General features: G+C 45.1%; 1 protein-coding gene across 2 annotated transcripts in view; it reads left to right on the forward strand.

Moving 5' to 3' along the window:
- Nucleotides 1–14,998, forward strand: part of KCTD19 (potassium channel tetramerization domain containing 19) — a 31,504-nt gene that overhangs the window by 6,540 nt on the left and 9,966 nt on the right. For both annotated transcript variants that reach the window (XM_012742499.2, XM_075995719.1), the window contains exons 3-5: nucleotides 11,512–11,662; nucleotides 12,458–12,649; nucleotides 13,880–14,011. In XM_012742499.2, coding sequence (XP_012597953.1) covers nucleotides 11,512–11,662; nucleotides 12,458–12,649; nucleotides 13,880–14,011 — 475 coding nt within the window. The remainder of the gene's footprint in view (nucleotides 1–11,511; nucleotides 11,663–12,457; nucleotides 12,650–13,879; nucleotides 14,012–14,998) is intronic.

Genomic DNA, 14,998 nt, shown 5'->3' on the forward strand with positions numbered 1-14,998 from the left:
ATTGGCCAGCTAAAAATATATAGAAAAAATTAGCTGGGCATGGTGGTGCATGCCTGTAATCCCAGCTACTTGGGAGGCTGAGGTAGGAGGATCACTTGAGCCCAGGAGTTTGAGGTTGTTGTGAGCTAGGCTTACGCCATAGCACTCTAGCCTGGGTGACAGAATGAGACTCGGTCTCAAAAAAAAAAAAAAAAACAAAAAACAAAAAACATTGAAATGGCCTGGCATGTCAGAATTGCTAATGACTTTATGCCAGGTACCATTTTGTGGGAAAAGGGAGGGAGTAACTTGCTTGCTACAGAAAATCAGAGAATAAGGCAATTTTCTTAAGAACCATTTTAAAGAACGAGAGCCTATTATACAGTTTATTAAGCCTTTTAACTCTTTTGCCATCCTCACTTACTAAATTGAAACAAAATATACCTGGGAAGCAGCTTCTAAGTAGGAGTCAACAACTCAGAAGCTAATGAATTGGTCCAATTCCAAAGTTCCAAGTTGTGTGTGCAGTAGTAGTATTATATTCGAAGAACCATGTGGCTCTGCCTCCCTAAAACAGACTGTGAAACAAGTACTTACACTTTGGAAATGGTGTTTTCAAAGAAATAAACATTTGGGCTATCCCAAATGAAGTGGTGTTTATTCACTGAAGCAAAGTGTAAATACAGCTGGGAACCAACAGCAGCCTCAAACAAATCAACTTCTTCACACATTTCTGCCACTTTCCCCAGTGCTAAGGCCTATGTAGATATTCAGGTTTTTGATTAAATGAACACTTTGCTTAGAGAAATGGAGTTTGCCAATTCTTGGTCTAAAGACCCTTGTCAGGTACCCCAACTTAATGCATTTAGCCAGTATTGAGAGCGTTGTGCGTTCCAGGCATTATTCCTATGGGCTTTATAGGGAAAACATGGGACTAATAAAAATACAATGTGAGCCATGTATGTGAGCCACATGTGTAATTTAAAATTTTCTAGCAGTCACATTTTAAAAAACAAAAAGAAGCAGGTAACATTAATTGTAATAATATATTTTATTTAACCCAATATATTCAAAACATTATTTCAACATGTAATCAATATTTAGCAATTGAAATGTTTTACATTCTTCTTTTGTACTAAGTCTTCAAAATCTGATATGTTTTTATACTTAAGCACATCTCAGATTCAAACTATCACATTTCAAATAATGGCTGCATGTGACTAGTGGTGCCATATTGGACAACACATACCTAAAATGTTCTAAAAACTGTTAGTGCTCCTCACCATAGAGTCCTTAAAATTCCCTTGACAACAAGAGTGGGACTTTGCCTCCCACTAATAGAAGTTTTCATGCACCCAACAAGCAGCATATCTTACTCAGGATTATCTGTGATGTGGTAGGCTTTGTTGGAAAGCTGTGTAGAATGAACCAACAAGTAGAATAAGATGGGAAGCTTCTGGAGGACAGTCACCTGGACTCACACTGCTGCTCTACTCTCCACCCCTCCCATCCCTCACATCCCAACTTCTTATCTCTATGACCTCTCACTCCACCTGCCTACCCCACCCATGTATCTTTGGCCTCCAAAGAGTACACTGATGCCTGTTAGCACCTTGATTCTAATTGTAACACTTACTGTGTAGTGAGCATCAGACTCACACCAAGCTCTGGAGATACAGGAGTGAACCATATAGCTGTACAATGTCAGGGAGGAATAAATGCTATGAAGAAGAATTGAGCAGTGCTTCCTGGATAATAATGAAGGAGGAGGGCATTTTGGTATTCTAGGACTTGGGATTTCAGATTGTTTATATGGTTTTCTTTTCCCTCCTTTGGTAGTTTTTGTTTATTGTATAAGTCTATTTATTTATTTATGGGACAGAGTCTCACTCTGTTGCCCAGGACTTCTTGGGATTTCAGATTGTTTATATGGTTTTCTTTTTCCCCCTTTGGTAGTTTTTGTTTATTATATCAGTCTATTTATTTATTTATTTATGGGATAGAGTCTCACTCTGTTGCCCAGGCTAGAGTGCCATGGCATCAACCTAGCTTACAACAACCTCAGACTCCTGGGCTTAAGCGATCCTTCTGCCTCTGCCTCCCGAGTAACTGGGACTACAGGCATGCACCACCATGCCTGGCTAATTTTTTCTATATTTTTGGTTTTCTATATTTTTAGTTGTCCAGCTAATTTCTTTCTATTTTTATTAGAGATGGTATCTCACTCTTGCTCAGGCTGGTCTCGAACTCCTGAGCTCAAAGGATACTCCCACTTCGCCCTCCTAGGGTGCTAGGATTACAGGCATGAGCCATCGTGCCCCGCCTGTATCAGTCTTTTTATTTATTTATTTTATTTTTTATTTTTTTGAGACAGAGTCTCGCTTTGTTGCCCAGGCTAGAGTGAGTGCTGTGGTGTCAGCCTAGCTCATAGCAACCTCAAACTCCTGGGCTCAAGCAATCCTTCTGCCTCAGCCTCCTGAGTAGCTGGGCCTATAGGCATGCATCACCATGCCCGGTGAATTTTTTCTATATATATTAGTTGGCCAATTAATTTCTTTCTATTTATAGTAGAGACAGGGTCTTGCTCTTGCTCAGGCTGGTTTCAAACTCCTGACTTCCAGCAATCCGCCTGCCTCGGCCTCCCAAAGTGCTAGGATTACAGGCGTGAGCCACCGTGCCCAGCCCTATCAGTCTTTTTAAATAGATATTTATTGCTACGTTTTTCCAGTGTATTATTGTTTCACCACCCTTGTAGTACTGGAATTTACTAGAAAAATAAAATATTTACATCAAATCTTCTTGTTTTTAAATGTATAGATGGGCAGTAGTATGTGGTAAGGAGGGTAAGAGGATAGCAAGTAACTGAGGCCAAGGAAATGAGTCCTTTAGAGAGAAAGGCCTCACTGACAGGCACCATTTGAGCAGAAACCTGAATGAAAAAAGAGCAAATCACACAGTTGTCTGGGGAAAGAACTTCGAGGTATAAGGAATAGTAAACACAAATGCCCTGGAGTTAGAGTGGCTCTTTGGAGGCCTACTCAAAGGCCACTGTAAAGTGTAATGAAATGTATGGAGATGCCAAAGATGGAAGAGGTCAGAGGAAGCCAGATCTTGCAGAACCTGGAGGTGTTTAAAATAGAATGAAAATTGTCAAATTTAAGTTTTAAAAAGATCATTGATCTTTGGGATAGGCAATGGTTTCTCAGATGTGACACCAAAAGCAGAAGCAACCAAAGGAAAAATAGGACTTCATCAAAATTAAAAACTTTTTGTGACAGAGACCATATGGCTAGCAAAGCCTAAAATATTTACTATCTGGCCTTTTACAGAAAAAAGTTGCTGAGTCCTGGCCTAGATTCTAGCAGGGCAAGGGAGGAAGCAGGAAGACCAGTTAGAAAGCTTCTGCAGCATCTGATGAAAGATAATGGTGGTTTAGTCTAAGGTGGTAATAGTGGAGTTAGGGGTATGCAAATTCTGAAAATGCCTTGATAGTAGAACTGATGGGGTTTGCTGATGAATTGTATGTAGGGTGAAAGAGAATGCACAACTCCTTTGTTTCTATCCTGAGGGACAAAGTCAATGGTGGATTTTGAGGGATGTACAAGTTTAGAGGGGAAAATCAGGAGTTAGGATTTGAACATGTGAAGTTTAAGAGGCAAAGAAAAGGCAATAAACATCCAAGAGGAGATGGTGAGCAGGTGCTGGATGTACAGGTCTAGAATTCATGGGGGCAGTCAGGTCTAGAGATATAAATGTGGGCATCATTAAAGCTGCTACGTAGCCGGGCGCGGTGGCTCACGCCTGTAATCCTAGCACTCTGGGAGGCCGAGGCGGGCGGATTGCTCAAGGTCAGGAGTTCAAAACCAGCCTGAGCGAGACCCCGTCTCTACCATAAAAAATAGAAAGAAATTAATTGGCCAACTAATATATATAATATAAAAATCAGCCGGGGCCGGGCGCGGTGGCTCAAGCCTGTAATCCTAGCTCTTGGGAGGCCGAGGCGGGCGGATTGCTCGAGGTCAGGAGTTCGAAACCAGCCTGAGCAAGAGCGAGACCCCGTCTCTACTATAAATAGAAACAAATTAATTGGCCAATTAATATATATATATAAAATTAGCCGGGCATGGTGGCGCATGCCTGTAGTCCCAGCTACTCGGGAGGCTGAGGCAGCAGGATTGCTTGAGCCCAGGAGTTTGAGGTTGCTGTGAGCTAGGCTGATGCCACGGCACTCACTCTAGCCTGGGCAACAAGCGAGACTCTGTCTCAAAAAAAAAAAAAAAAAAAATCAGCCGGGCATGGTGGCTCGTGCTTGTAGTCCCAGCTACTCGGGAGGCTGAGGCAGCAGGATCGCTTGAGCCCAGGAGTTTGAGGTTGCTGTGAGCTAGACTGACGCCACGGCACTCACTCTAGCCTAGGCAAGAAAGCGAGACTCTGTCTCAAAAAAAAAAAAAAAAAAAAAAAAAAGCTGCTACGTAAATCCATGAGCCTGAATTTTTCGGAATGTTTATATTGTTCATAGGGGAAATACATAGTAGTCATTATATGTCCATACATCAACATCACAGGGCTTTCTAGAACTTTCTGTGTCATTTGGGAAGGCCACTTTACCTAAATATAAATTGCCCTGAGCCTTTCACATGCCATCAGTCTGAGTGGGAGTCACAGCTGCTACTGCAGAGTGTGGAATTTCTCTTCAGGGTCACTCAAAAGGGTTAAAGGCTCATGGCAGATTATTGGTTCCCTTTTACTTGCCCCTTGAAGTCCACTGAGGACATAGTATGGTGACAGTACATGCTACTTGTGTTTCCTTTTTCACTCCTTCTGCAGACTTCTAACTTTGGAACTTTAAATTGTTCCACTTGTGAGCATTCTGCTACCAGCAAGCAACCCAAATACGCCTTCACTCCTTGTGCTCAAGGGAGTCAGGGAGTTCTTATGTTGATCACACAAATGATGCTTTTAAGAAAATAGACCGGTGGTAGTCATTTCCTATGACTCATGATGTGAGAATGGATTACTGCTGTGATCTTGGAAAGGATGGTAATTATATAAACAGCAGATATTCATCCCAACAGTGTAGCTTGTCTGTGGTATGGATAAGTGGACAACTCAAGTGCAACCCCTTGACAAGTCATCATGCTCCTCACAGGCTGACCCATGTGCTTATCCTTGCATGTGCTCATATCCCAACACATACACACCCCTAGGTGCATGCATGGCCATGTACACACGTGCATATGCACACATGCTCTGAAGTTCAGCCACATCCCAAGTATCTCACATGCTTTCTCTCTGTACCTTTTTTACTTGCTGTTTCTTCTTCCTAGATTTCTCCTCCCCTTTTAAAATTTGGCCCCAAAAATAATAATAATAAAAATAATAAAATTTGGCCTAAATGTGGCTTACTAGAAGACTAGCCTGGCATTGCCAGACAGAATTTTTGTCTCTCTACTCTCATAACAGAGTTAATTCCTCCATCTTATCAATGCCATTCTGTTGGGCTCATGTATCATATGTCTTTCTTACTGGACTGTATTCTTTTCATGAAACAACATCCTAGACATCTCACACTACCTGGCTTCATAGGTATTTAACAACATATCTGCTGAGAGAAAGAATGCTAAATGCTGTGCCCAAAATGACCTCTGTAGGTTGAGGGAGGCAGCTGGTGGGGACAGGAAACAGCAGTGGAGGGTCAGGTTTGAGATGCTGGTTTTTGTTTTGTTTTTTGTTTTGTGTGTTGTTTTTTTTTTGAGACACAGTCTTGCTTTGTTGCCCAGGCTAGAGTGAGTGCTGTGGCGTCAGCCTAGCTCACAGCAACCTCAAACTCCTGGGCTCAAGCAATACTGCTGCCTCAGCCTCCCGAGTAGCTGGGATACAGGCATGTGCCACCATGCCCAGCTAATTTTTTTCTATATATATTAGTTGGCCAATTAATTTTTTTCTATTTATAGTAGAGACGGGGTCTCGCTCTTGCTCAGGCTGGTTTCGAACTCCTAACCTCAAGCAATCCGCCCACCTCGGCCTCCCAGAGTGCTAGGATTACAGGCGTGAGCCACCACACCCAGCCTGGTTTGAGATGCTTAGAGCTGTGGCTTCTTTGACTGATAGCAGCTGTCCCGCACATCATTTGGTTCTACCAGCCTTGCTTCCCTTGAACCTCAGAGCAGTGCTGGCCCTCCTTGTCTTTACAAGGCACTTGGGGATTTGCAAGCTCTCCAAACTTCCCTTATCATCACATTCCTTCCAGCAGCACACAATAGAGCATAAGGCATCTCCAAGAACTGCTGTTGCTTTGGAAAACCTCCATTAAGTTCCAAAGCTCTGCCAACAGAGTGCATTTGTCAGCCATCTTTTGGCAACCATACACACACTCATACACACACGCCTCCATGCCATCAGTTTTATGTTGCTTCTGATTGATGTATTTTTTTCACTACTATCTAGGCCAAAAGCAACGTCAATTATCGTCATGCTAGCAATTAGCCATCTGAATTTATTTCAATTCTGTATTTCCCTAAAGAAATCCTCTCTCCAATAACTTTCCAGCTCATAACACATGAAGAGTAAAATTCCTAGAAGTAATATTCAGGCAAATGAAAGTGGACTTGAAGTCAGACCATAGAAAACCAGCTGTGCACTCTGTGGCAACTTCAGTCAGTAAAGCCACAGGGCAGTTGGAAGCGCAGCTCTCTAGAGTGCTCTTTGTTCATTTATTCGTTCGTTCAACAAAAATATATTGAGATCCTACAGGCACTGTTCTGAGTGCTGCTGCAAATATAGTAGAGGGCAAAACAGGCAAAGTCCTTGAGGTCTTGCAGAGGTTATATCTATTAGGGGACACTGGCAGACTAAAAATAAATAAGCAGGTGATGGGGCTGGGGACTACTTTCAGTGATGTCTCACAGCACCCAAATGGCTTCCTATGAGTAGAGGACTTGCATTTCTAGAAGTCAGAGCAAAGATTGGCTGAGAGAGTTCAGAAAATAGCCTGTTGAGGCTCCTGAGCCTACTGCAAGGCTTATTCTTGGGACTGGCACACTGTATGACCTGACTGGCAGGAGTGGCATTCTTTGTGGATTTGTTTTGTTTTATATTTTCTCTTTTTAAAGATTTGTCAAACATACCTTTCTTGGGGAAAATGGTGCTGCTCACATTTTACGTGAGTGGAAACAGCAGGAAATAGAGATTTTACTTCTACAAAATAGATCATTCTCCCCTCAACTAACATATCTCCTCTCAAGCTAGGTGGATTGTCCTTACTGACCCATCCCAGAGGACATACCCAGTACCAAACCACACCTCCAAATATGGGTCCTGTCCTGGGCAGGGATTTCTCTCAACCCCACAGGCCCCCTCCCATGTGGCCAATTTAGAGTTGTTCAAGGACACCGCTGTTTTCTCAGCTGAGCTAGAATCACAAGCTTTGAGTCTGCAGGTGAAGTAAGTGGCAGGTTCAGATTTCTGTGATGTGGTCAGCTTAGCATGGGTTTGGAATGCTATGTTGTCCCTTCCAGATTCTCCCTAGTTTTACTCTCTTTTCTTGCTACCTCACCCATCGTCTTTCTGTTTATCACCAATCAGACCAAAGCTGAGCCCTTTCTTTCTTCCATCCTCTCTCCCTCTCCTCCTTCATCCCTGTCCCTCTCCCCCTTACGTCTTTTCTCTGGTCTCCAGGTCCCAAGTTGGAATTGTGTCTTCACTGCCTCCTGAATTCTAAGGGCTCTGCCCATTGCAATCCTGTACTGACTTTTCTATGGTTTTGGATACTCAGCATCTTTCTCAGTCTTATGAGTGCAGTCCACTTCTCTCTCAGCTCCTTTTGGAATCTCCCATGTCTCTCTTTGCTTTGTTTTTCAGAGAACTCAGCCCTTTAGCCCTCCATTTTTACTTACTACATGCTAGGTTCTAGACTACAAGGTGGAAATGCAGCAACCCAGGCCTTCCTCCAAGAGCCCTGGTATAGGGGAAAGGACTGGCCTGAAACCAAGCCAGAGGCCTACAGAGGGAAGTGTCAAGTGTCTGTGAGAACATGACCCATTCTGGCTGGGGGAGGCTCCGGGTTCTGCAGTAAGAGAATAGGGAAAGGAGTATTCTGGGCAGAGAGAACAGCATACATAAAGTTGAGAAGGCGTCAGAGAACATAGTGTGAATGTGCATGGTGGCTCACATCTATAATCCCAGCACTTTGGGAGGCAAGGCAGAAAAATGGCTTGAGGCCAGGAGTTTAAGACCAGCTTGAGTTAGAATGATATGCCATCTCTACAAAGAATAGAAAAATTAGCTGGGCGTGATGGCCCATGCCTATAGTCCTAGCTACTAAGGAGGTAAAGCAGGAGGACTGCAATCCACTGATTGTAAAGGAACTTATGTGCAATGCTAAAAAGAGTTTGGACTTGATCTCATAGGTTACAGGGAGTTTTTAAGATGGGGAGTGATTTGGACTCACTCATGTGTTTGAAAGATCCCTGTGTGGAGAGGGCCTGGAGACCAGAAGAGCAGGACTGGGTAAGGGAAAGGAGAGAAAATGGCAAGGCAGGAGGACAGAGTCACAGGATTTGCTGGCTGTCTGGGTGGAGATTTGCTGGTCTGAATAACAGTCAAGTGACAGTCTCTGCTTTAGACCCTTGAGTGTTTTCTCTTACCCAGGGATAAGTCAGAACTCCTCAGCTAGCTTACAGGGCTCTCTGCCTCTTGTTTATTGCTCTAGATTCATCTCCCTTACTCCCTCAACTTCCACACACCTTAAACAAGGCCACATTTAAGGCACAGAGGCAGGTGGTTCAGTATACATCTCTACCCACCCCTGCCCTGGCCTGTCCTTCCTGGGCACAGTCACCATTTTCCTTTCTCTGTCCCACTTCTCAGCACAAATACTGCCAGGTTATTGTCACTCATCTTAACTCAATATGCCTACCTGTCCACTAATACACAATCTGTTCCAGCTTTTCAGTCACCTTCCTGGCCCCTCATTTCTATTCCTCTTTGCCCACAGCCAGCTACTCTCTCATACAGAAACCCATCTCTCCTCAATTTCAGGATAGTTTACAGCTTGGCATGGAAGCTAAAGCTTTGTGCAGCCCCAAGCAAAGAGGGAGAAGAAAGCTAGGATTCCCTTCTAATGCTGTGGAAAGAAATCCCAGGGTTCCTCGAGGTCCAGTAACTTCATAACCAATGTTGGTTCTTATCTTAGTACATGTAAATTGTTGGCTTTCATGCCTTTCATTACCCTCAATCTCAGAGCTCCAGGCATGGTGTCTGACTGTGGCGCTGGCAATGCACAATGAGTATTTCTCAAATGAATGAATGCCAGAGTCTCTTCCAGTGTTCCACACATGCTCTGTCTCCCCCATTGCTCAGTACCCCAGGAAAGCACTCCCTGTGACCCTATTATTGCTCAGGCCTCCCACAAGCCCTCCAGCAAAGTGGAGAAGATTCTCCTGCTCTGGTTCACCCCATTTTTGCAGAACTTGGGGTTATGTGGGTGCAATTTATACCTATGGCCACCAGAGGGCTGTTCTCAACCCTCAGGATCCCAAGAGCAACTTCACAACTTCATCTGTAGCTAGGGTTTCCAAGCAGGTTCTTTTGTTAGTTACATACTGAACCTGGGGCATTCTGTCCATTAGGAGAATCTGTCACATGGTGCCTTTAAAGTACCACTTACTCTGCTGCCTCCAAAAATTTATGGGGAAAATACTACGTATTTTCTTCTCGACTAGAGACAGAAAAACATGGGCTTGATGCTATGATAATCTGCCCCCTACAGGATTTTTTAGGGAGAACAGGTCCCTTGGTGAGGGCAGTGTGAAGATGCCCTCTCACTCTCTCTGCCCAGGGCTTCAGCCCTACCTAGATGTGGTGCTCAACTCCAGACTCAGTCCACCCTGGTCACCAGCTCCTTCAAGCTGAGAAGCTATGGACTTGGAAGACTGCCTGGGCAGTCCAAGGCACAAAGCCTGTGACCTCAGGTGCTTCACCAGTAAAATACTTACCACATCTGTCACAGAGTTGTGTCAGGGTAAATGAGCAAATATTTGTGAAAATGCTTTGAAAAATGTGAAACCCTGTGCCAATATAAGACACTTTTATTATACCTCCATCTTATTACTTAGATCACTTCCCTAGATTAGGATGAACACAAACAATGAGCAGCCAGGCAAGGTGGCTCACGACTGTAATCCTAGCACTCTGGGAGGCCAAGGCAAGAGGATCGCTTGAGCTCAGGAGTTCGAGTTTAGACCAGCCTGAGCAAGAGTGAGACCCCTATCTCTACTAAAAATAGAAAAAATAAGCTGGGTATGGTGGCGCATGCCTGTAGTCCCAGCTACTTGGAAGGCTAAGGCAGGAGGATCATTTGAGCCCAGGAGTTTGAGGTTGCTGTGAGCTAGGCTGATGCCATGGCACTCTAGCCTGGGCAACACAGTGAGACTCTGTCTGAAAAAAAAAGAAAAAGAAAAAGAAGGCCAGGTGCTGTGGCTCACGCCTGTAATCCTAACACTCTGGGAGGTCGAGGCGGGCGGCGGATTGCTCAAGGTCAAGAGTTCAAAACCAGCCTGAGCAAGAGGGAGACCCTGTCTCCACTAAAAATACAAAGAAATTAATTGGCCAACTGAAAATACATAGAAAAAAAATTAGCTGAGCATGGTGGCACATGCCTGTAGTCCCAGCTAACTGGGGAGCCTGAGGCAGAAGGATTGCTCAAGCCCAGGAGTTTGAGGCTGCTGTGAGGTAAGCTGACGCCATGGCACTCTAGCCTGGGCAACAGAATGAGACTCTGTCTCAAAATAAAAAATAAAAAAAAAAAGAAAGAAAAGAAAATGAGCAAATTACAATAATTATAACAAGTCAAAAAGTGCTTTTGAGCTCTTGCAGGAAAATGACAGCAGAAAATATCAAGTTTTTTTTTTTTTTTTTGAGACAGAGTCTGGCTTTGTTGCCCAGGCTAGAGTGAGTGCTGTGGTGTCAGCCTAGCTCACAGCAACCTCAAACTCCTGGGCTCAGGCAATCCTCCTGCCTCAGCCTCCCAAGTAGCTGGGACTACAGGCATGCGCCACCATGCCTGGCTAATTTTTTCTATATATATTAGTTGGCCAATTAATTTCTTTCTATTTTTTATATAGTAGAGACGGGATCTCGCTCTTGCTCAGGCTGGTTCGAACTCCTGACTTCAAGCAATCCGCCCGCCTCGGCCTCCCAGAGTGCTAGGATTACAGGCGTGAGCCACCGCACCCGGCCTGAAGTTTTTAATTATTAAGTATAAATTACTCTTTAGATTGTGCAAGATAAATTACTATTACTCAACATAAAATTATAACACAAAAATTGTTTCAAAAATCAGAAGAGAAATAGCCATGGAGATTTTAAATATCAGCATGTTATCTTATTACATTTTTGTATAATTGCCTTGATATATTTTGAAAAACATTATCAAAGTAAGTCACATACTATTTTTTTTGGCATTCAAGATGCCAATTGGTAGGTAATTACTTGGTTTAGATTTCCAAGGCAGTAATCTTATGTATCTAACAGACTCTAGATAATCTGAAGGAAGGGAAACACCATCTACGTGTGCGTCCTGCGGACATCCCTGTTGCTGAGAGAGCATCTCTGAACTACTGGCGAACATGGAAGTGTATCAGCAAACCCTCGGAATTTCCGATAAAAAGCCCAGCCTTTACAGGTATAACCAGGACAGGCTGTCCCTCTGTTAAGCCCACACCAGCTTCCCCTCTCCTCACTGTAACAGAATTGGCTTCCCCAGAAAGTGCCCTAATTTCTAAGCAAGTTCTGATGACTTCTCAGTCTCTCTGTCATCTCCTTTGATCACCTTGCCATGTGGCCTCTCTATGGGGGCTTGCCCACTGGAACTATAATAACGTCTTCCCTGACATTCATTCCTCTGCATACTGGTTTCACTTGGGCAAGGCTAGGATGCATTCTACTCACTCTTAAAAGTCAGAGAACTCCACCATCTGTTCAAGTTACCTCCAACCACCACACAAAGAATGTCCCCAAATGATCATTGTCTGATGAATGCCTTGCAGCATAGGTTGGCCTATTTCTAGATGAGAGAACAAGGCATTCATGATTATTGATGGGTTTTGAGCTTCCATGAGTGACAAAAGCATCAGTTTCATCTGTGGGTCACAGTGACTGGTTTGATTAATTAGAAAGAACCAAATGGGTAAATGAATTTATTGATTTTGGATACATAAGCCAAAATGTCACATGTCCCACTACTCTTCACTATCTGTAAAAAAAAAAAAAGATAGATTTCTATGCCTCAGTCCCCACCATACTCTTTCCAAACATTAGTACTACATCTGGAAATAGAAAAGAAGGAGATGCCTAGTAGGCACTGTCTCCTAGATGGGCTCTCCAGCTTCCTCTGGGGGCCCTAGGTCAGAGAGAGCCCTGCTGGACTCAGAGCCCTGGCCTCTGGGAGGTGGTGACACCCTCTGCATTTCTCCTTCAGGCCTACATGATAAGGCGCCATTGGGGCTCATGGACACGCCCCTGTTAGACACAGAAGAGGAAGTGCACTACTGTTTCCTGCCCCTGGACCTGGTGGCCAGGTATCCAAGCCTAGTGACTGAAGACAACCTGCTGTGGCTGGCTGAGACTGTGGCCCTGGTTGAGTGCGAATGCAGCGAGTTCCGCTTCATTGGTGATTGCTCTGCCCAGGGGTGGGGAGTTTGGGGGAAGATAGGGCCCATCCACCTCTCCCACCCAACACCCCACAAAGGCCCAGGTTGGTGCTCAGGGCCTCAGGAGCTTCCCTGGGCAGAGGTGGTGGAAGAATGATAGAGCCTTCTAGGAGGGAAGCAGATTCCAGCATTAGATGCCCACTAGGCTGAGAGCTGTTTTATTCCCTATTTATTTTGGGATAGCCTAGCTGTAAAGGGGCACTGGAAACTACTGAAGTGGTGTGTATGTTGCTATGAAGGGCACAGTGCTGAGCTGGACTCCAAAGTCAGCTTCTCTTCTTACTCTGCTCTTATGTACCCAACTGGGCTCCAGGCCTCAGTTCTTTTCACCATAAAATTAGGAAATAGGATTGTTTCAAAGAATGGTCCTACCTGCTGTTACTTTCACTAAACTCAGAGTAAAAGGGAAGGAGGGTGGATGGTGATAGATTCCCCAGAATCACTGTAGAGTTGTCTGCTTGAGTTAGTGATCTAGGGACGGATGAGATCGAGATCTTCCACCCTGTATGGAAGAGAGCCTCCTTCTCCCCACTGCTCCAGGAGGAGCTCTGCTGGGGATGTGAACCAAATGACCTCTTTGGCCCCAAGATGCTGGGGCTGCCTACATGCACAGGGCAGTAAACACCCAAGCATACCCAAGTGCATGAGGGGCCCAAATGCCTGGCACCTAGCCATTCATATTCATAGCCAATTAGAAATTTGTCTGTGATGTGCTTCTGAATCTCCAAGTTGATTCACACAGGATATTAGCGTTGGCTCCATCTCTGCCTCCCATACTGCAACCCAGGCAGGGACAAACTGCAAGTGCACCTGCCAGTCCAGGCTCAGCCGGGCCCCTCCTCTCTAAGCAGCAAGACAACTCCCTCTGTTGGAATGACCTGCTCTTGGGTCAAGACGCACAGGGTAAGTCTCAGGGCCAGTGTGCTCATCAGGAGGGCCTGGCTTGGAAGCCCCAGGCCAGGCTGCGGGAGGCCATACCCATGGACTCAGACACAGGAAAACGAAGTTTGGGGTCTTTCACCTTGAAAACCACAGACTCAAAGCTAATCTAACTAGGTATGTTTAGAAATTGTTTTAGAACAAGGAGAGCCTAGGATAAGTTACAGCACCAAGAACCTGCCAAAACCTGGACCTACAGTTAAATCAGAAATAACCTCATTAACTTATTTTGTTTCCCTTTGTTTTTCAAGTGAATTTTCTCCGCTCACAGAAGATTTTACTACCAGATAATTTCTCCAACATTGATGTATTAGAAGCAGAAGTGGAAATTCTGGAAATCCCTGAGCTCACTGAAGCTGTAAGGTTGTACCGGATGAATATGGGTAGGTCACCAGGAAAACTTGGCTTCCCCTGAAGGTCCAGGCTTGACCTAGAAAACCAAAAACAAACATCTCCCCTCCCACAACCACTGTGAGCTTTGAGTGGTAGTCCAAGAAGCAGGTGTTCTGGCTGACTTACACTCTGAGAAGAGGAATTTCAGCCTGAAACCCCATGTGCCCTGTCTGCTTAGCCTCCCCATTAAGGATGGGTAGCTGGCAGCCAGCCAGGGCTGTAGGGAGCCCAGTCTAGCCTGGAGCAAGAGGAGCCCAGCCAGGGTGGGGAATCAGGCCGGAATGTTCTGGGGAGGGAGGCTGGACATGATGACAGGTTTCTCAAGGGCAGGGGTGGTCTGCCCTGATTGTGGAAGTGGTGAGCAACTGGGGACTTGCAGCCCTACCTGCCACTCCCAGCCTTTCTCTTCCAGGCACAGCTGGAGGGTGTGGGAAATGCTCAGTGCTTCAGTTATCTCACTCATCCTCAAATTCCCTTGTCCCCTCACCTTGCAACCCCTGGCTGCCATGTCTATGTCTGCCTGTTCCTGACACTGCTAACCCCTGTCCAGTCCAGGCTGTGTGCTCCCAGCCGTGCCCCATTCTAGCTTGCTCCCTCCCTCACAGCTTTCTTCACAGCCTTTTGTCATCCCATTTTCCAATGCCTGCACATCTAAGGAAGCTATGACATATGGCAGGGAGCTAGCTACCTAAGAGTGGCCTCAGCTGGCATCCCAAAGATGTATAGATATGTCCTGCTCATGTTTGACCTGGGCATTACCAGACACTTATCCCACAGGAATCAGGCCTTTTCTTATCTTCAGGGTCCTGCTTTCCCAGCCTCCTTCCAGGCAAATGGAGCCCTGTCCTAATTGGAGGAAGTGACATCCTGCAGCAGATCTCAAGAGCCTGTCTCAGGGCCTTGCAACCCACTTGAGGGGGTGTGAGTTCTGCCCTCTCCCCCAAGAGTTTCTGTTTCTCTGAGAATATGGATCAATG

This window comes from Microcebus murinus, chromosome 20 (assembly GCF_040939455.1).
Source record: "Microcebus murinus isolate Inina chromosome 20, M.murinus_Inina_mat1.0, whole genome shotgun sequence".
NCBI classification, from domain to species: domain Eukaryota; kingdom Metazoa; phylum Chordata; class Mammalia; order Primates; family Cheirogaleidae; genus Microcebus; species Microcebus murinus.